This window comes from Erpetoichthys calabaricus, chromosome 2 (genome assembly GCF_900747795.2).
Source record: "Erpetoichthys calabaricus chromosome 2, fErpCal1.3, whole genome shotgun sequence".
NCBI classification, from domain to species: Eukaryota; Metazoa; Chordata; class Cladistia; order Polypteriformes; family Polypteridae; genus Erpetoichthys; species Erpetoichthys calabaricus.
Genome location: NC_041395.2, coordinates 92,601,603 through 92,623,374, shown reverse-complemented (window position 1 = coordinate 92,623,374; position 21,772 = coordinate 92,601,603). Strand labels below are relative to the sequence as shown.

The window sequence follows — 21,772 nt, the reverse complement described above, 5'->3', positions numbered from 1 at the left end:
ATTTATTATACTCTTTATATTTACATGATTACTTTATACTTGCTCTTAGTGTAACATGTCCCTTGTCTGGTGTTAAGTTGTAACATAAGTAATTTCCTTCGGGATTAATAAAGTTTTCTAATTCTGATTTTCTTAATCAAAAACAATTCAACAGAAACAAAAATCTGTATTTCATGCATGATCTTAACTTGAGCATCACTTTTAAAGACAGCTGCCTTTAGCACACCAGATTACCTCAACCATCATTTAAAGCCTGGTTTATACTTAACACGCCTATGGTGGTTGCAAGGGCCGCTCAACAAAAATTACCTATGACAAGGTTACGCACCCTGGGCTGGGTTTTCGCCACATACTGTTCATGATTTTTTTTTTTTTTTTTTATAACTACTCACAATGTGGACATGGCATTTTGTATCCTAAATGGTGAATTTCAATGAAAGGCTGGTTTTATGGGTGCCAAAATAATGAATGATGAGCTTAATACAATGCAGTAGATAATCAAAGTGCAAGGCAGACACGCAGAAATACATGATGTGCATCTGTTCCTTTATAGGTCACCCACTCACAAGAATATTTTACTTGCCCTCCCTTCGCTGCTTTTCATTTAATAGATCTGACACCCCACCTTCTCCTCTATTCAGCAGTGTCTAACTTCCTCTGCTGTGATGTTTCTACTAATGAGACACTGACAGTCATCTATTGACTAGGAGAATATCAACAAGTTGATTGAGCAGCCCACCTCAAGTATGTGGATGTTGAGACCCAGAACCTCTATTTTGGACACCTTAGAAACCAGGCAGGAGGAAGCTTCATCATAGAAAACTTTATTACTCTTTCAGCTTGTACTGAAAGACTCGCCTCACCCATAGTTTTCCTAAAATTTATAGAAGTTCCTCTTTACATACAAAATACTGGCATTTAATATGTAGTACAACGGTGTATGTGACTATCAGCACATTTACCATCACAAAGTGTTATTCCTTAGCAGTCGGCCTGTTACATGACAACATGCTCTCAGCTTTGTGCAATGCCTTATTAACACTAGAATTACCAGAGCCTACGAAAAAACTCGTAGATCCGGCCCACCTTAAATCGCTTCTTAAATCCGTTCACACCTCTCTGCCAGCATCCTTTGTCCTCTAAATGTGCTGATAAAAGACAAGCTGCCAGCAGCCGGCTATTCCATCCCCCCACCGACTTAGAACGTGAGCAAAGTTTTCCCAGCTCATGCCTCGATTGATTATCTGGGAGTGAAGTGGAGTTTTAGACTGGAAATAATAGATCGTTATTTGGAACACACGCATTTCATGCGTGTTCCGTTTCTACAGTAATCTGTGAAAACACATTGTTAAAACAGAAACTTTTTCATATTTTAGTAATAAATGTTACAAAATGTAGGCATAAACTATAGAATGTGTAAAGCCCGAGTTCCAAAGATCAAATAAACACTTTCACAAAAACTTCAAGGAAGCTACAACAGTTTCCGTGGCGTAGCACGTTAAGGTTGGCTTCTTAGAGCACAGCTGCTTTGCCGTGCCTCACAGACCTGAGTTCGATTCCCCGCTAGGGATAAAGTGTTGCTTTTTTTTTTCTTTTTAACCTCAAACGGACATAAAATTTATAAATTGGTATGCACTGTCAGTTAATGAGATTGTTATATTTTCATATGGGATGCTCCTTTTAAAATATTTTTTTAACAATTGAGACTGCAATTAACATGAACAACTGTCCCTAAAATTGTTATTTTTAAGATCCATAACACACAGACAGACACAGCACTGCGTAATAGAGAGACAGACAGGCAGAGATATATAAATAAACAGGGAAGGCACATGTACTGAAAGAAAAAAAACATCAACATGTGAGTTTTTCCTGCTGCACTGAATAAGCTCACGTGCTCTAATATCACCCCTCCCCCCATCTGACTCTCTAAGTAACAGCACAAGTACAGACGCAAACCAAGTGCAATCAAGAGTGTCCGGTTCCATCCCTACTCACTCCTATATTTGCCATTTTCAGTAGTAAGCTGCTCTTTTTGTTAATATTATACATTACACACATGCACTTGGTTTTTGTACTCACCTTGTCTTTTACCGCAATATAGGTAAGTAAGTGATGCACTTTGTTACAGATTTAACAAGGACCAGGCAAACAGTTCTGCTACTGCTTCGATGCCAGTTGCAAGTGAAAGAAATCATAAATACAAAGCAGTATTATGACAAAAACAAAAACTTCTCAAATACTGGAATAAGGTTTGCAGTGAATTAAATATGGAGGATATTCTATTCAGTAAAGTAACAATGACTGCATTCAGTAAAGTAACAATGTGTGCCAAACTGCATGCAAAGAGCAACGAGAAACCACGCCTAAAAGCAGTTCTTTGCAAAACTAATTTTAGGATTGAAAATGTGAGAAAGCAAAGTAACATTGGACTGTTCACTATACTAGTCAGTCTGCAAGAGCTAAAAAATACAGATGCAGTGCTCTGTCTTTTCATGAAATGTACAGTAATCCCTCACTTATCGCGGGAGATAGGTTCCAAGGCCGACCGCGATAACTGAATTTCCGCGAAGTAGGGACACCATATTTATTTAATTATTTAACGTGTATTTGGACGTTTTTAAACCCTCCCTGTATTGTTTACAACCCACCCTTTACTCTATTAATAACAGGGACAACTGCTAAGCAATATGAAATCGGTAGATAAGTTTACACTTACTGTATAGTGAAGTACACGTAGCAGCTTGTAGGCGGTCATGACGTCGTCGACCTTGTTGCAAAGATTCCTAAAGCAGATTCCATCCAGACTACTGCCTAATCACATCCACTTGCAACTCGTTTTGCGCCCTGGTTAAAGGACACTGCGGCCGTAGATCTTATATGCTTTTCCTCCTTTTTAAATTAAAAGAATCGTGGACTCATTGATGCTGTAATGGTGTCCTGCAGCGGTGTAGCTGTTCCCTTCCTTCAACATATCCAAAACTTTTACCTTTTCTGCAATCATTTGCATCTTCTGTTGGCGCTTGGACACGGCCCCTGAAGCAGTAGCACGTTAATGCTGAATGAGTGAGATGAGACTTCCTGGTTAATGCAGCACTCCGTCGCTGAGCCAATCAGCAGCACACAGGAACTTAACTGCGTGCTCTGATTGGGTAGCTTCTCAGCCATCCGCCAATAGCATCTCTTGTATGAAATCAACTGGGCAAACCAACTGAGGAAGCAAGTACCAGAAGTGAAAAGACCCATTGTCCGCAGAATCCCGCGAAGCAGCGAAAAATCCGCGTTATATATTTAGATATGCTTACATATAAAATCCGCGAAATCGTGAATCCGCGAAAAGTGAACCGCGAAGTAGCGAGGGATTACTGTACTGCATCTTAGAAACAAAAATGTACAAAAAATACAGACGGTAACTCTCTTCAACTGATTGGGCTTACTAACATAAAGAAAATTACCTTAATTATTCAACAGCTTGTTGATCACATTTGATGGCTTTAATGTTGCAACAATTCTTATGTCACAAATTTTTAATTGTTCAGCCTTTATGAAAAGGTCATTAACCTTTCTAAATCAGTGGGCTACAAACCATTCTTGATTTATGTATTCACAGAAAGGTACCTCATAAAGTAATAAGATGTTTACAACCAATATGTGCTCTGGACTCCTATCATGAATACTAGAGGTTGTGAAAATGCTCCTTTTACAGGCTAAACCTCTTCTTTAATAACATAAGGATCAATTTAATGGTTCAAGCATGACAAATTTTAATGCAGCTGTATACAAAGATAACTAGCTTCAGTCATCTAAAAGTCTGTAACACTAAAATGACATACTGCACCTCAGAGTATCCCTGAATGTTAGATTCTCTTGCGATAAGATTATAAGTTTATTTGCTGGGGTCTAAATTGGGTTTGAAACCAAAATTTGAGAATACAGCATTTCAGTTCATTTTTAATCAAACTTTTTTGTGTACATTGGAAAAAGAACATGCAGCAACATGAAATAATCCTTTAAAAAATCATCACTTTACCTTGTTTGCAAAGCTGGTAGCACAGCAGATTACCATATGCTTTTACAATGTGTCTACCCCTGCAAATGCATTTGGAATTGTTTGGTTCAGGACTAGGTTACAGCATATTGATGTATAATACTAATATGACCACAGTGAAAAACTAGGTAAGGGAAAGTTATCTGAATATATGAGAGCACTCCCTCACTGTTCATTATAATACGATAGCATGCCTTAAACTGCACTTTCGTCAACTTGAAAACATTTAATTCAAAACTATATATTAGCTGTCCCCTTTTTTTAATCCTTCCACTAATGTAATGCAGTTCTGACAGAATAAATTAAAAGTGAGTTTAAAAATGCATTATCTCTCAAAAGAGGGAATGTGTAATGTGCGCTAGGCATATGTAATTTTTTTTTTTTTTATTATTGTATTGATTTTATTAAATCAAATAGCATTCCATACAAATAAGTCAAGTTTAACAAAAAATGTTTGAAACAAATCAACCCCCCACCCCAAGAAAGAGAGCTAGGCCAACAAAGTAAAACTTAAAGCTAGTAAAAATAAGTAAGTACAGTGCATCCGGAAAGTATTCACAGCGCATCACTTTTTCCAAATTTTGTTATGTTACAGCCTTATTCCAAAATGGATTAAATTCATTTTTTTCCTCAGAATTCTGCACACAACACCCCATAATGACAACGTGAAAAAAGTTTACTTGAGGTTTTTGGAAATTTATTAAAAATAAAAAAACTGAGAAATCACATGTACATAAGTATTCACAGCCTTTGCTCAATACTTTGTCGATGCACCTTTGGCAGCAATTACAGCCTCAAGTCTTTTTGAATATGATGCCACAAGCTTGGCACACCTATCCTTGGCCAGTTTCGCCCATTCCTCTTTGCAGCACCTCTCAAGCTCCATCAGGTTGGATGGGAAGCGTCGGTGCACAGCCATTTTAAGATCTCTTCAGAGATGTTCAATCGGATTCAAGTCTGGGCTCTGGCTGGGCCACTCATGGACATTCACAGAGTTGTCCTGAAGCCACTCCTTTGATATCTTGGCTGTGTGCTTAGGGTCGTTGTCCTGCTGAAAGATGAACCGTCGCCCCAGTCTGAGGTCAAGAGCGCTCTGTAGCAGGTTTTCATCCAGGATGTCTCTGTACATTGCTGCAGTCATCTTTCCCTTTATCCTGACTAGTCTCCCAGTCCCTGCCGCTGAAAAACACCCCCACAGCATGATGCTGCCACCACCATGCTTCACTGTAGGGATGGTATTGGCATGGTGATGAGCAGTGCCTGGTTTCCTCCAAACGTGACGCCTGGCATTCACACCAAAGAGTTCAATCTTTGTCTCATCAGACCAGAGAATTTTCTTTCTCATGGTCTGAGAGTCCTTCAGGTGCCTTTTCGCAAACTCCAGGCGGGCTGCCATGTGCCTTTTACTAAGGAGTGGCTTCCGTCTGGCCATTCTACCATACAGGCCTGATTGGTGGATTGCTACAGAGATGGTTGTCCTTCTGGAAGATTCTCCTCTCTCCACAGAGGACCTCTGGAGCTCTGACAGAGTGACCATCAGGTTCTTGGTCACCTCCCTGACTAAGGCCCTTCTCTCCCGATCGCTCAGTTTAGATGGCTGGCCAGCTCTAGGAAGAGTCCTCGAACTTCTTCCACTTACGGATGATGGAGGCCACTGTGCTCATTGGGACCTTCAAAGCAGCAGAAATTTTTCTGTAACCTTCCCCAGATTTGTGCCTCAAGACAATCCTGTCTCGGAGGTCTACAGACAATTCCTTTGACTTCATGCTTGGTTTGTGCTCTGACATGAACTGTCAACTGTGGGACCTTATATAGACAGGTGTGTGCCTTTCCAAATCATGTCCAATCAACTGAATTTACCACAGGTGGACTCCAATTAAGCTGCAGAAACATCTCAATGATGATCAGGGGAAACAGGATGCACCTGAGCTCAATTTTGAGCTTCATGGCAAAGGCTGTGAATACTTATGTACAATGTACAGTGCTTTCTCAGTTTTTTTATTTTTAATGAATTTGCAAAAATCTCAAGTAAACTTTTTTCACGTTGTCATTATGGGGTGTTGTGTGTAGAATTCTGAGGAAAAAAATGAATTTAATCCATTTTGGAATAAGGCTGTAACATAACAAAATGTGGAAAAAGTGATGCGCTGTGAACACTTTCCAGATGCACTGTAGATAAATTAATAAATGAATAATGATAAATGGAGTAAAAGAGGGGAGCGAACCTGCTTTTTCCATTTAAATGCTTATTCTGAAATGTTATCCTGCCAGGTTTTGAAAAAGTTTTTTACAGATCCTTTAACTGCGAATTTGATTTTTTTTCTATTTCAAATAGTATATAACCTCAGTTACCCACTGACTTAGAATAGGAGAGTTAGGATTCTTCCAGTTGACCAAGATAAGTCTATGTGCCAATAGTATAGTAAAGGCAATTACAATTTGTTTGTCCTTCTCCACTATAAACCCATCTGGGAGTACCCCAAGCACAGCTGTTAGTGGATTAGGAGGGATTATGACACCAAGTCTGTCTGAAAGGCATTTACAGATTTTGGTCCAGAATGATGTTAATTTGGTGCACGCCCAAAACATGTGGCCCAGTGAGGCCGGAACTTGATTGTAGTGTTCGCGGGTTGGATCTTGTCCTAGAAACATTTTGGACAATTTTAAACGAGAGAGATGCACTCAATATATAATTTTGAGTTGAATAATTCAATGCATAGCGCTAGTGCTGGGCAGTATAACCAAAATTCTATATCACGGTATTTTTCAAAATTATACCGGTTTCACGGTATTCAACTGTATTTTTTTCCCATGCATGAGTGGATGTTAACCACATTTTCCACTGCAATTACTGCAGTAGACTGGCTAAGCATAACCTATTCCACGGTCATGAGAATTGTACATTGTACAAAATAACATTTTAATGTGCACGCAAGTATTAATACAGGTTTGCATGACCCCATAAAGTGATAGTTTTCACGGGGGTGGCACTAATGAAGAGAAGGAATCACATTGCATGCCAGTTGCAGTCAAAATATAGAGCCTTTTTATTGAACAAATTTTGCAAACAACTTAAACTATAATTCTGACAACATATTATCAACCATCCAAAGAGGCATTTAGACTTAGTAAAATATCCAGAGGTGCTTGTCAAAGTTGTATTGCACTGAACATGTCTTAGAAAAGGAATAAATAGTAAGTATTTTTTGTAAACCAACTACACTTTCTGTTAATGTTCACAATCTGTCCACTGAAACGTTAAAGTGACTTTTTAAACAAACGCGTGCACGTGTAGGGAATCAAGGTCAAATCAACAAAGCTAACTTTCCTTCTAGCAAAAGCGTATTGAAAAGTGCTGTAACAACAATGTCACTGATCTCTATCGATTGCTAGCTAGACTGACGTATCTCACAACGTGGGAGTTTACGTCAATTTTTCATACTGCATCGCTCGGCTCACAGAAACATTCGCTTGCCGCGCCAACTTGAAAATTTATATTTTACACAATTTTATATAAATGGTCGTCTTGCTTTCGACATCGTAACTTTGAAAATTCTAAGTTGAACCATTGTAACTAGGGGACTACCTGTACTGACTGATAATAGAGATAACAGAAAACTGATTATACACATATTCATTGTAAATTTCTTACTCTGTGGTATGTTTTTACTACCATTACTTAAAATAGTTTATTATTTTAATAACTATTACATACCTATGGCTGTATGAAGCCAGTGTCTAAAGCATGTTTGCGGCTAAGGTGGTGCAGCAAATTGCTCGTGTTGCCACCTCCGGCGACAACTTTAGCTCAACAGCATTTACAGTAAATAGTTGTTTGGTCCACATCCGACCAGACAACAGACACGGCTCCTTTTTTCGGCAAAGGTTCTTCTGTGTCATCATGTTCAACTTTATCGTCTGCTACAGCTTCAGTTTCAGAATGTTCTCTGTCCATTTTCACCATTCAATACCTCCACTAACGCATGTACTCCATTGCATGTGTGTTGAGTGGTGTAGCAGTGAGAAAGGTCCCCCCATAAACTTTCCCACTGTGCCATTTTCCAAACATTGTTTAGGCTATTTAAACCGGTGTTGTGGTATAAGAAAAATCCATATCATAACAAAAATAAAAAACGGTTTTTGGTATGAACTGGTATACCTCCCAGCAGTAGTCAGGATGTTCATTATTATCAAAAGAAAACATAAGCACAAAATAAGTTCACAAGAAATCATCTGGCTACAAAGCATGATCCTTTTGTTAGATTAGTGAAACTTGGATAAGCTTTGCTATGACTCCGTGTCCTGAGTTTGGAACAAAACTAAAATTGATATTGAATACCCATGACAAAATTATGGTTTTGGAGGTGCTTTGCTGCTTCAGGTTAAGGACAATTTGCTGTTTGTGTATTAACCATGAATTCCAAAATATACCAGAGAATGACTGAACAGAATTTGAAGCTTCATGTGAAAAATTAATTATGTTCCATGATTTGTTGTTTTCTTCTTCAAGTTTCTATTTTCATTTAAACAGTATCGTTAGATAAAGTTGATGTGATTGAAAATAAACAATGAAAGTATGTCTTTGCAATAATTTGTTCAATGAAAAATCCATATTACTAACCGAGAATGGTAAACTGGATATGGACGCAGGGACCTGCCCGTGGACGCAGGAGACATAGTGCGCAGGCACCACACAAAGCCCCCCTCCCCAGAGTGAAACGGGAGAGACTACGAACGTGCGCAGGCGCCACACAAAGCCCCCCTGCCCCAGAGCGAAACGGGAGAGACTACGAACCGTCTGACATACCACAAGCAGGATAAAGCGAGGTCAGAGATAAAAGACAGAGTAGGAAACAAAGTAAAACGTTATAAAGAGGTTAAAGAACGGGGCCAAACACATGGAGAGCAGGTTACAGATGATGAAAACTGGAATGCAACAGCTTCAAAAAAACCTAGGCACGAAACACTTGCACAGCAAGATACAGAATATAAAAGCAGAACAAACGACAGTTAAACGTCCACACCACACAGCGGAGGCAGACCCGGAAGGTGCAGGCGCCTACATCGCGCGTCGGAAGGCGCGGGAAAGTACGAAAGGCAAAGGCGCCTACACAGCATAGTAAAACCCGACATAATACGGAAGGCGCAGGCATCACCGCCATATTGTGCGTGGCACTACTGCGGAGTGAAGTTAGGAATAATGTTCTGCTTGGGATCGTACAAAACGCCGAACGCGACCCACCGTCTAAAACTGCGGAGGCAAAGCAGGCACGGGTTCAAACCGAACGAGCTCGACTGACGGATATATGCCTACAACGCGCATCTCAAACCGCAGAAGCAAGGCAAGCACGGATTCAAAACAACGCAAGCTCCTACAACGCGCGTCTGAAACTACGGCTGCCCAGTGGGCATGGGTTCAAAACGACGGGGGTAGGCGAGCGAAGCGAGCAGGGGGCGAAGCCCCCTTGTTAACAGATAATACAACCTTGGCAATAACAGCTGGAATCTTTTTAGACCCTTACCAGACCCTAGCTCATCTATAACCTTCTTTATAAAGGCATCAGAGAGCTCTTTTAACACTAGAATTACCAGAGCCTACGAAAAAACTCTTTAAATCCGGCCCACCTTAAATCCCTTCTCACCTCTCCGTCAGCCTCTTTTGTCTTGTAAATGTGTTGATGAGCCCAAGCAGCCTGCTATACCATCCCTCCACCGCCTCAGAACGGGCAAGAAGTTCTCCCAGTTCCTGCCTTGATTGATTATCTGGGAGTGAGCTACCCAGAATTGTAAGGGGAAATAATTTGATGTGTGTTTTGTGTCTACAGCAATCTATGTAAACACATCGTTAAAACAAAAACGTTTTTCATGTTTTAGTAATAAATGACAAAATGTAGACATGAACTGTATATTGTGTGTAGGCTGATGGCGAAATATCAAATAAACACTTTCACAAAAGGTGCAAGTACAATACAACAGCTTCTGTGGTGCAGTGGTTAAATCTGCCGATTTATAATGCAGAGGTCGTGAGTTTGAAACCATCTCCCCCGCAAATTTACCATTTTGAGTAGTGAGCTACTCTTATTGTTAATATTAAACAATAAAAACATACATTTGATTTGTGTCTGTAACAGCCGTTGTAAATTTACAGCACTTGTAAAAGTTAGCGTTTTTTTTTTTTCTCATCTTATTCTCTCAGTCACAATCACGATACAACACCAACCACCACCAACCCCTGCCCCAGATCTGACGTGGTTACTTTTTTATCTGAAACTGGGAATAACTGTAGATGTGAGAGGTGTTTTGAGATAATTGAACTGGAAATTCTCTGATCTGGAGGGATAAAAGCTGACACACAAACGCTAGTGAAACAGCCTTCTTTGTATCTCACCGTCATTTGAAATTTTTTTTATTCAGTTTTATTGAGTGTTCTTACTCACGCTGAATTAGTATGCACCTTATGGTCCATGATGTCAAAGCCGCACTGACAAAAAAACACAGACATATGTATAAATGATATTTGGAATAACTCATTTTATGAGCTGTATAGTACATTTCAGAAAACATTGTGGCACTGATGCAACATTATTGATATTATTCATATTCATTTGCATGCCTACTTGCGCTTGTAATCAGTGACCGTGGTTTTTTTTTTTTCAATCTTGCCCATGCAGTCGCCATATTTTGGTGCATGGTACTGTTTCTTTTGTACTCCAGGACATGCAGAGGAAAGAATAGTACAGAGAGGTCAGTTCCGCGCTATATGCTATCATCAGATTCAAATGTTACCAGTTCCCACATACCCAAGGACAGTCCTTTCTACATTTATGACATGTGTACCTGTTGCAATGTACACACTTCTCTCTGTGCTGTGGTTACTATTATACTGAAGGGGCTGGGGAAGTGGCGGTGTTGGAACAGAAGCTTGTCAATGTTGCATCCTCTTGCTTTATCGCCTTTTCTTGTAAGAAGCGACAACGAAGCTCCTCTGCAAGGTGAGGCATGAACACTTTTCCTTTCTCAGTGGCCCCTGTGCATGCCTTGTGCAGTACATGTGCGTTGATCACCGCCAAGTCAGGCGCTTTATAGCACAAGCAACCAGCCACTTGCGTGTTCCTGCTCGCACTGAATAAGCTCACGCCTTCTGGTGCATGATGTCAACGCAGCACCTGGCAAAAAAGAAAGAGACAAATATATGTGACATTTTAAAGAAATCATTTTATGACTTGAATAGTACCAATTAGAAAACATTGTCGCATTAATGCAATATTATTTGAAAACGAACAGTGTTTTTCGAGGGAAAAAAAAAAAAAAGTAACTTTTACAAGTGCTGTAAATTTACAACGGCTGTTACAGACACAAATCAAATGTATGTTTTTATTGTTTAATATTAACAATAAGAGTAGCTCACTACTCAAAACGGTAAATTTGCAGGGGAGATGGTTTCAAACTCACGACCTGCCAATTATAAGTCGGCAGATCTAACCACTGCACCACAGAAGCTGTCGTATTGTACTTGCACCTTTTGTGAAAGTGTTTATTTGATATTTGGCCATCAGCCTTCACACATTATACAGTTCATGTCTACATTTTGTCATTTTATTACTAAAACATTAAAAACGTTTGTTTTAAATATGCGTTTACATTGATTGTTGTAGACACAAAACACACATCAAATTACTTCCCCTTACAATTCGGGGTGGCTTACTCCCAGATAATCAATCAAGGCAGGAACTGGGAGAACTTCTTGCCCGTTCTGAGGTGGTGGTGATGGGGGGTGGGCGATGGTAGTGGTTTAGCAGGTTGTTTGCTGCTTGGGCTTATCGACACATTTATAAGACAAATGTGGCTGACGGAGTGGTGCGAAGGGATTTAAGGTGGGCCGGATTTACGAGTTTTTTCGTTGGCTGTGGTAATTCTGGTGTTAATCTAGGCCTGGTCATACCACAACTTCAACAACAAAAGAGCAAATCCAACTAAGTATCTAAGGTTTAAATAAGACAGTTTCCTCTGAGTTTTTCCCTTCTGGTGTAATCATTTGTACCTGATTTGGTGTGCCTGATTCTTACTTTAGATATCTGAAAAAGTGATTAAAGTAGGGGTGTACAATGTGGCATGATGTTATATCACCCATGTCCATATATGCTGTTTAAATCAAGATTAAATCATGATAGGTCCACATATGTAAAAAACAAAAAAAAATTTAATGAGTTAAAACTTATTTTTTAACATGACATTCACTGTGCTAAAATTAGAAGGGTAGGTAGATCTTGCAGAAAGATATGAAACAACTGAGCAAATCAGCAGAAGTATTGCCCAAAATAAAGACATGCATATTTTTCAAGCTCCTAAGCTTGGTGGCTAGATGTGAATCCTATTGAATTTCTGTCCTGGACAATAAAATAAACTGTAAATCAAAAAAGCTCACAATTTATTTTGTGGAAATATGATGCTATTCCTGATTTGTTATCTGCAGTTGAGTTAGATGTACTGGATATAGTATCATACATGCAAGGCTAACAGGTAGGATTAGCTTGCATCTTATACAGATTGTGAATTTTGTCCAGTTTTCTTAGTCCACCTGTCTTTTACAATGCTATATCAGAGTTGGGAAAGAACCAGATTCTGGGACTATTTACTTATACAAATATCTGTATATACAGTTTTTGGCAAATTAATTACTGAACATTTTGTGATTACTATTACTGTTGCAATGTGGATTTGGGTGACTTTGATCTCAAGTGTAATGTGTAATTATAACTACATTCTGTGGTATTAGCAGTGCCATATAATCTTTAAATCTGTGCTAAGTTAAACTTAGATGTTTTTAATAGATTTAGAGCATGTTAAATCTGTTTCCTTGGCAAAACCTTGATCTTTTTTTTCCCTTCTTAGGTGTGAACATTGCATACCTTAATGCTGCTGGAGTCGGAAGCCACAAAGCATCAAGTCTAGCTGACCGCCAGCGGGAGTATCTGCTGGACATGATCCCACCACGATCCATATCTCAGTCAATTAGTGGTCAGAAATAAAGCTAAAATCAGCCCATCACACGCACAAAACCCTGTCTAGTCCTGTCCCTCTCTTTCCTCCTTGCCGTCGCATGCAGTGCCTGTCAATGTGCCTAACAAAGTGGTAAAAAGAATAAAAACAGCGCAGACCTGTCAATGCAAGATAATAGTCCATTCTTATTATTATTATTACTGTCATCATCCTAATTCTTTTTCATTTTTCTTGATTTCTGAATGGCTTTAATGAGGGAAAGTAGAATCATGCTTGAATACTGATCTAAAGCCAGAAAATTTATATTGTAAATAAGGAGTAGATACCTTGTGATTTTGCAGAGTGGTTTGTCTTTTAAAAAAAAAAAAAAAGAAAGAAAAGAAAATCAAGGATCTGAAAGGTCCCCAGCTGGAGAATAGCCTGCCTCTACCAAATGCCTGTTCAAAGAAGTCATGGAGAAACACTTGGTACTTGTATCTTGTTGTAAAAAAGAAGACATTATACAGTGATTTTCACTGATGTGGGTGTTCTGGCATGACTCTAATCCATTAAAATTGTCACTGTTTTGTGGGAGAAATGGGTAGGCAGTGGAGTATATCTTGATTTTTATTTTTTATTTTTTTTAACTGGTCTTGATGCACTAAAGAGTGTTTGTTTCTGCCAATTGTGTTGTTTATGGTGCTTTGTTTAATGTCTCTTTTGGGAGCAGCGTTGTATCTGAAAGGTACTTTTTCCTGAGACAATAAATATGAATATGTGTAAATTTATTAAAATGATACCAGGATATTGCAGGTGATTTAAAATATCTTGGTATTCCTTTTACAGGAGCACTTTGAAGAAAATAGCTATATCACAGTCTGTACCTATAAATCTTTCTCTCAAAATAAATATATATATAGATATATATAAATAAATATACATATTCACAAAAATTGAAAGGAGTTTATTGGGTGATCTTAAATCAGCAATTGCATATCAGAAAGTCTGTTTATGTAGAGAGAATGATATCAGGCACACATATGTATTTGTTTTTATATACTGTAGCTGGCTTAATCTGTTTAGGTTAAATAGAAAAGGTTCCCTTGCTTACGTTGGCATCAGTCATTTACTGCAGTATTTTAAAGATTCATCTAACCAGAATAGCAACATCAGTTAAATTCAAAGTATGTTAGAATGCCACCAAGTGAAATGCTGAATAATTGGTATGCTTTTATTCCAAATTAAGGTTCTTAATTTTATTAAACATCTGAACATTCTATAGTGGAATTTCAGGTGCCCAGGTACACTGAATAAAAAAAAAAAAAGTTGTATTGAGGATTTTCTTTTCTTAATGCAAAAGTAATTGACATACTTTTACCGTATACATCTTACCACTGTAAATCTGTAACAGTTATTCAAAAAGCCATTATAAACACACATTATTTTTTAGTGTTGGCCATCTTTTTTAGTTATACAGTATAAATGGGATATTTTGCACATAAGGTGACACGCCTAATAAGTAGACTCCTTTTCCTATTGATAAAAAAGGTGTATAACTAAAATAAACATTTCAGTAGATGTATTACTTACATCTGTTGATAACCTAAAGCCCCCCCCATATATCCCCCTAATAATGTATATTTTATGCCATATTTCTTAAAAGACTGCTGACCTTTAGTAGTTCAAAAATGAAGACACTGCATTTTCAGAGATATTTAAGCTTTTATTTGCATTTTTTCCTATGATAAGTTATTTTTTGTCTGAATTTCAGCTGCTGAATTGTGTACCATTGGACTTGGAAGTGTCTGCTATTAACATTTTCTAGTAGCCTATAAGTCGTTTACTTTCAATAGGACCAAAGCAAAGGGTGTATTTGGAAGAATTTAGTGTTCGTGTGGCATCTGTAATCAAGATTACAGTAACAACTGTGTCTGGATCATAAAGACAATCATTCAGGTTAGAGTATTCTGTTAACATACGGGCTAAGGTTGCACCATTTTTAGTTCTGCAAATAGCCCTCTCACCTTCTTATAAATGATCTTCACAATGGCCACTCTGAAATGGCCTTGAAGGCTCAACAGTTTATCTATCCATGAAATCAATGTATAATTCTTTGACGGAACTGGAAGGGAAGTGTATTCATATATGAATGACATTTTAGGGTTAAATACTTTATTCAAATATCTATCTATAGATAGGAGTTTATTGCGCTGCATTTGATGTTTTAAACTTCACATTCAGACGGATTTTTCCATATATTCTTTGCTGCACTGCACGTATAAATCTATTGCTATAAATCATTTTCAGATTTTTAATTTTCACAACTGTCATTGGAGAAAGTTTAAAGTATGTAAAAAATTTTCCATAAGTTAGCTGTGACAGTTATACATTTGTTGATTGCACCAGTCATGACATTTTTACATCATAAAGTTTTTACAAGACTTCATTATTAGATTAATAGTAGTCATAAACCTGAGGAAGAATAAGGGGTGTTGGGGTGAGCTTGCTCTTGTTTAAAGCAGGTAGTTGACAGTGTTACGCATGCTCAAGATGTGTTCAGGCAATACAAAGATAATAAAAGAATTATCTGTGTGTGTTTAAAGTATGTCACCTTGTACATTTAGTGCCTGTGAAGGTTCTGGAGCATTTCATATTTTTTTTCTTTAGTTATGTCAGAAGTAGAATTTGGGAAGTAAAATCCTTAGATATAGACGAGTCAGTGTCCAATTGTCCATGACTTTATTTAGCTTTAAACATTAAAGTACTTGGAGTGCAAGAAAATAAAGTTTACAAATGCACATTATAATCCCATGATCCTTTTTAGAAGGCATTTGTCTTAACTGGTGCTGGCAGCCAGGATGCCTTCCTCAACAGCTTTTTTACAGTACTGCTGTTGGCTGCAGTGAAGAAACATTATCAGACATGATCATTTAAAAAAAAAAAACATGGTAAGTCTGTATGTAGCCTTTCCAAGTGGCATACTAAATTAAATCTGCAGTTGTCAAAATAAGGGTAATGGTGGATTTAGATGTTTAGAAACTTTAGAATGGTATTGTTTTGCTTGCCTCATTTAGCAATAAAAAATTTTTGAAATGTTACATTTTCCATTTTATTTGCTTTTATAGAAACATGGTATTTTAAAGTAGATTATTTTTATGTGATTTTCTTTCAATTCTCTGCATTTTATTTATTTTATTTGCTTTTCATTTTAGTCCAATGTAGTTTTATCATAAAGTTTGCTAGTCTCTTGTATGGGTCTGTTCCCTAAATAAGTTTATATGAAGGCTTATTCATGTTGTAAATGGAAGCCAGTTTAGCATGGCCCTCAACCTTTTTTTTTTTATTATTTTTTATAAAGCATTTGGTTAAGTAAAGTCGTCAAATTTAAATGATGACAGACTATTGCTTCAAAAAACGTTTTGCATTGGCACTGCATGCCTGTTACTGTAGAAACACGTTGTATCCTTGTATACTGAAGACAATATATTAATTTATTGAAATGTGAGGAAGATAATGCTGACTGTCCAGTGGCTGACAACATAAACCTGACTTAGGTTATGAAAACGTACATTCTTGTCAAGCAATGAATAATCCTTGTTTAAAGTGTAATGCATCAAGGAACCAGTAAAGGGTGCTGTTGCTTTATAAATGTAATCCTGCAGTTACTCTATTTTTTTAACTAGTATGGAATAATCTTTATATAGAAGATTGTTGTCAAGAACTCTTCAATTTGTCAAAAAAGTTAAAATTCTTGAAATGCTACCTAAGTTGTAACAATAAACAGATTATTATTTCACTTTGTTACGAGCTGCCTTTGTACTGCTAATCTGGATGCTCACAAGCAAGCATCTGAAAATTCCAACAATTCTGAAATATGCATTTGGCAGATTAGAGTTTTGCAGAAATCTAAACAAAATTTAAGGCAGTTGGCTCGGCTGGATACTTGCATTTTATTAGATTAATTTTTTTATTAGGGGTTCTCATTTTTCTATCTTTCAGCATCTAATTGTGTTTCTCATGCAGCGTATTACTTAATTCAGTTTTTTCATTACATAGATGACAATTATGAATGAATATGCAAAAAGCAGGCATCTGCAAAAGCGGGGTTGTACATGTTAAATGCAACACATTTAAACAAGAATTTATTTAAAAGTAGTACAAATGTTATGGGAAAGTTTGTTATTGGAAGCCATGTGCACTTGAGTCTGTATTGCAACAACCTAGTATTGGTATTTATTAATATTAAGAACTAGACAATATGTTGGTTGACATGAAGAACTTGATAAGTGTACTGTATCCATTTACTTCTCTTTAAGAAACAAGTTGAACTAGTCTAAAACAAACCTTTTTATGTATAATAGACCTTTTCAACCTTTAAGGATAGTTAAGTGTTGTGTTATTTAAAAAAAAAACACACACACACAGTACTCCAAAGCACGACCTGTGCTTACATGCAGCACACTCCTTGCTTTCTTTGGTTGTCCCTGAATTTTTATAATAATTTATAGAGGTATGGTGTAGTTCAGAGCCAGTAAAGAGATCACTGGATCCTAAACTGAGAAATTCATGGTAGCCATTGTAAAGATGGGCTATCTCAGACAAGGTATTTGTTAGCCTTTCAAGAGTTTTGATTGTGTCTTTGTTACAAACATATCTGGCTCACAGATGCTTTTCACCCCTCTGGAGACATTTGTCTTGGCTATGTGAGGCAATGCTGCATTAAAACTTCCAGTTGACAGGAGAAAAGCATCCTTGGCATGTGTAATCTTTTCTGAAAGAGAAATGGCAACAAGATACAATATTGTACAGGCTAACTACTACTTGGCTAGGCATCATGGAGTGCAATTTTCAGGAGAATCTGACTTGGGTTTTGTATGAATGTGACCTTCCTGTGGCACTGAGTTGTTTGAGCAACTGAATAGTTTGGAATGTGGTGCACATGTGCAAAAACAAAGTAAAATCTGGGCTGCAATAAATCTCTAGTAAGGCAGTGTGCACATGGGGCAAAGAGCTGAAAGGGTATAGTGATCTTCAGACAGGCTTTAACTTTTTTGGTTTTATTTTGGAGCTAAAACTTGACTGGAGTATTCAAGTAATATTGCTTGTTTTCCCTCCAGGTTTAATACATTCATCTACCTGTGTTAATATCAACCATAAAATACAATATGTAATATGATTAAAATTTTTGTTTAAAGAAAATATAAGCATTTTCAATTAGTTACATTTGCAGGGGTAAACTATGTTTAAGTTCATTTTTTATTTGTATAAACTTAAAGGTATACAGTATTGCTGCCTGTTATTGACAAACTGTAAATAGGCTCTTTTCTTTACTAAAAAAAATAGTTGTATATTGTGCAGAAGACAAAAAAGCCATGAATATTGTGAAGCTTGTGTCATTTTGCTTTGTGACCACTGTGTATTACTGTGTAACAAATGTGCAAAACGTATGGGTTTCTTTTAATCTTTTTTTAAACCTTTTCTAATTGCTTTTAAATTAGATGTTCAGTTCCTTCTATTTATTCTGTTACACATTCTCAGCTTTTAAAGTCATTTCATATCCAGTTTTGTTGTTAAAAAGGCTCATAATAAGCAAGAATGTATGTGTGAGGACTGTTCTCTTAACTTTTCCTAAATTCAGTTTAACATAACAGATAGATTGTAAAGTTTAACAATCCATTAAGATGCCATATGTTTGAAAACATTTACTGTACAGATTATTTTATAAGTAAACATATGCTGATGATTTATTTGAGGGGGGGGGGGGGGAGTATTCACTTTTGACATGCTAAACATACTTGTTCAGTCAGTAAGTCCTGACTTAGAGCCTACACAGGTTTTGATCATTACTTTTGCACTATCTGTAGAATTGCAAGGATACCACTTAAGTCTTTTGGGGGAACTGTTTCTCTAATACTGGTAAAGTAAAATTAAGGTGGCAGTAAATCTATGGGGAAGTGCTTCTCTTTTGTAATCTTTCCCAAGTTGAAAAATTTAACAAAATACATTTCTTGCATTTCTTACATTGTACAAATCATATTTTCATTATTTTTTGTTACATTTTAACCAGAGACAACCAGCCAGCTGTACAGGTTAGCATTTTAATCATATTGAGTAATCTATACTGTCCCCAAGGTAAATTTAGAAGATTTAGTTGTTCCGATGTAATTTTTTTTTTTTTTTTTGAGCCTTTTTATACTGATGATGGTTATATGGTACAATCATGTTTGATAAGAGTTTGATGGATTTGTAAAGTTATCATATTAACTATGTTTAAGTTTTCATAGTTGTTATTTGATAAATCTGGTATCCAAATAGTAATCTAGCTAGTTTCGGGAATGGGAGATGAAAATTTAAATTTGAATAGTTCATGTTGTCTTTGGTTATGCTTTTATACAACAATAAATAACTGTTTATAAAGAAAATTTCAAAGGCCACAGTACACCTTTGACTGAACAACAACTGGGCCTAAAAGTCTGTAATATGTTAATGCTGTGGCTCAGTACATCAAAGACATGGATAAAGATCCTTCTCTTTTACATCTTTACATATTATTTGGGCATGGGTGGGAGTATGGGTTGGAAATGTTAAAAAAGGAAGAAAAAAAAACTGATTTCCTGAATTTTTTTGAAGCTGAATGAGATTCAGGTCTTTTTTATGTAAATCCAAGCCTTTTGCACATCCTTGATATTTAACAATGTCTTTAAAAAATATTAAATGCTGTTTAAATACTGCCAGTTGATAATTATGCATTGACTGAAAATAAGCTAATTTTTGAGAAAAAAATCTTTGTAATATTTATCTCTTGCAAGCTATGTTTAATAAAGGATGGAACAGTTTATTCTTCTGCATTGTTTTTGATTGATTGTTGGCAGCCAATTTGAAAAAAAATATATATTCTAGGTAATTTTGAGGTTTTATATCATACACTTTTTAAATGAAAGAAATTACATGAAAAGAAAAGTTGTTTATCCTGGGAAATTTGTTTTCAGTGATTACCCATTTAAGTTATGTTCTAGTGATTATTGACTGATCTTACATATACAGTAACTGTTTTGGTTATTAAATTTTTATTGCATTGGAACAAATGCAATGATGCAAAAGTAACACTAGTTGAAAACAACACTGAGAATCTGTCCATCAGCTCCCATCCCACCATCTACCACAGCCCAGCAAGAATTTTGTTAAGACAAAAGTTAAATAAAGACAGCATCTGGATGGCTACAAGAGAGGATCACTGCCCAACCATGAATCCAGGATGCATAAAGCTCAGCAGAGTGTCAAGTTGTTAAAAGAAGACAATAAGGAATATTCCATTGAAAGGGTAGCACTATTTTATGTATACCTGAGTGAAAGTAAAGGCAAGTATGGGCAGAGAAGTACATATGCTAAGAGAATAATATTAATTTGGATGAACATGAAAAGTATTAGAAGCCAGAAGAGAAGGAACAGTTCCAAAATATGTGTAGAAATGTGGCAGGAGCATCTAAAGAATTGTGATGGCAGTATGGGTCAGTAACCTTTCTCATATAAAAAAATTACTGGTCATAAGATGTAGACAGTGTACAAATTTGAACTGCATATGTTGTTGATTAGCATTTTGGTAAGACAGTGCACTGCCAAAATGACTGTATAGGTAAGGACTTAAAAGCTGCTTAATACAAAGCAAGGTAAAGTATGGTAAAAAGGCTTTGTAAGAGTCGGGAAAGGAGCAAAAAAAAAGATTGTAAGGAAAGAGGAGACATTAATGGAAGATCATACATCTTAAGGACTGACCTCAACTAGAGGTAAAAAAAAAAAAAAACATGGAAGAACATTGAAGAAGACAAAGTAGGAAATATGAATCCTAGTGTCATGAATGACCAGAGTTTGGATTAGTCAAAGATATCTGCACAAGTGCTAATACATAGTAATGTTTTTCTAGGTTTTACGGCTTTGAACCAAATCACTGAAGCTTTGAAATGTATTCTTACAGTCCCTTCCTTTTACAAACTAGTGCCCTTCCTGATGTTTTTACATGAGACATATGGAGCTCTTATTTCAGGAATTGTAGACTATTCCATGTTTTAAAGCTGTTTTAGAAACTGTATAGAGAAACAAAATAGACAAACCATTTGAAATTGTAGCAGTTTCATCGGCTTGTGATGAACCTCTTGCTCTCAGTCACCTTCTTTTCCTCCTACTTGTCTAGGTAGGTGTTCATATTTACACTTTGTTTTATGAAAGGGTGGTATTTTTACATTCTTAGTTATAGGAATGCACAAAAACAAAAAGATGCAAATGATTAATGAATGTATGTTTGATACTTTTTCAATATCAGAGTTACTTAATGGTCTGCAATTGTAGACAGTATATTTTCAACAGGTTTTCACTTCACATGCTATCAGTAGTTCATTAATTAAAGCCAAAAGGTTTGGCAAGATGAACAAGAAAAACTTTTTATACCATCATTAAAACACTTCTAATGTGTGAAATTGGACAACACTCAGTCTAGTACATATCCAGATGGTATTTTTTTCCTTTACAAAATGACTGTCTCCAAAGGGTTCGCTTCTTCCTAGTTGCATCTTTGAAAGTGACTTTTCTTTTGGTCCTCATCTTGCTCGGGTTCACCTATTTTATATGTATGAGAGCTGACAGATGCATAAAATGTGCCTGGTTTAATTTAAACTAGCTTGCATTTTTACATGTGGTTGCTGGAGAATTTTGTTATATTTACAACGTTGAAAGTAAATTATGATGTTTGTT

The 21,772-nt window shown here is 36.7% G+C and overlaps 1 protein-coding gene across 5 annotated transcripts in view; it reads left to right on the top strand.

The window, feature by feature from the left end:
• Positions 1-19,863, top strand: part of gatad2b (GATA zinc finger domain containing 2B) — a 234,465-nt gene extending 214,602 nt beyond the window's left edge. For all 5 annotated transcript variants that reach the window (XM_028794120.2, XM_051922809.1, XM_051922807.1 and 2 more), the window contains exon 11: positions 12,941-19,863. In XM_028794120.2, the coding sequence (XP_028649953.1) occupies positions 12,941-13,077 (137 nt within the window). In that variant the 3' untranslated portion in view covers positions 13,078-19,863. The remainder of the gene's footprint in view (positions 1-12,940) is intronic.
• Positions 19,864-21,772: the final 1,909 nt, after the last annotated feature.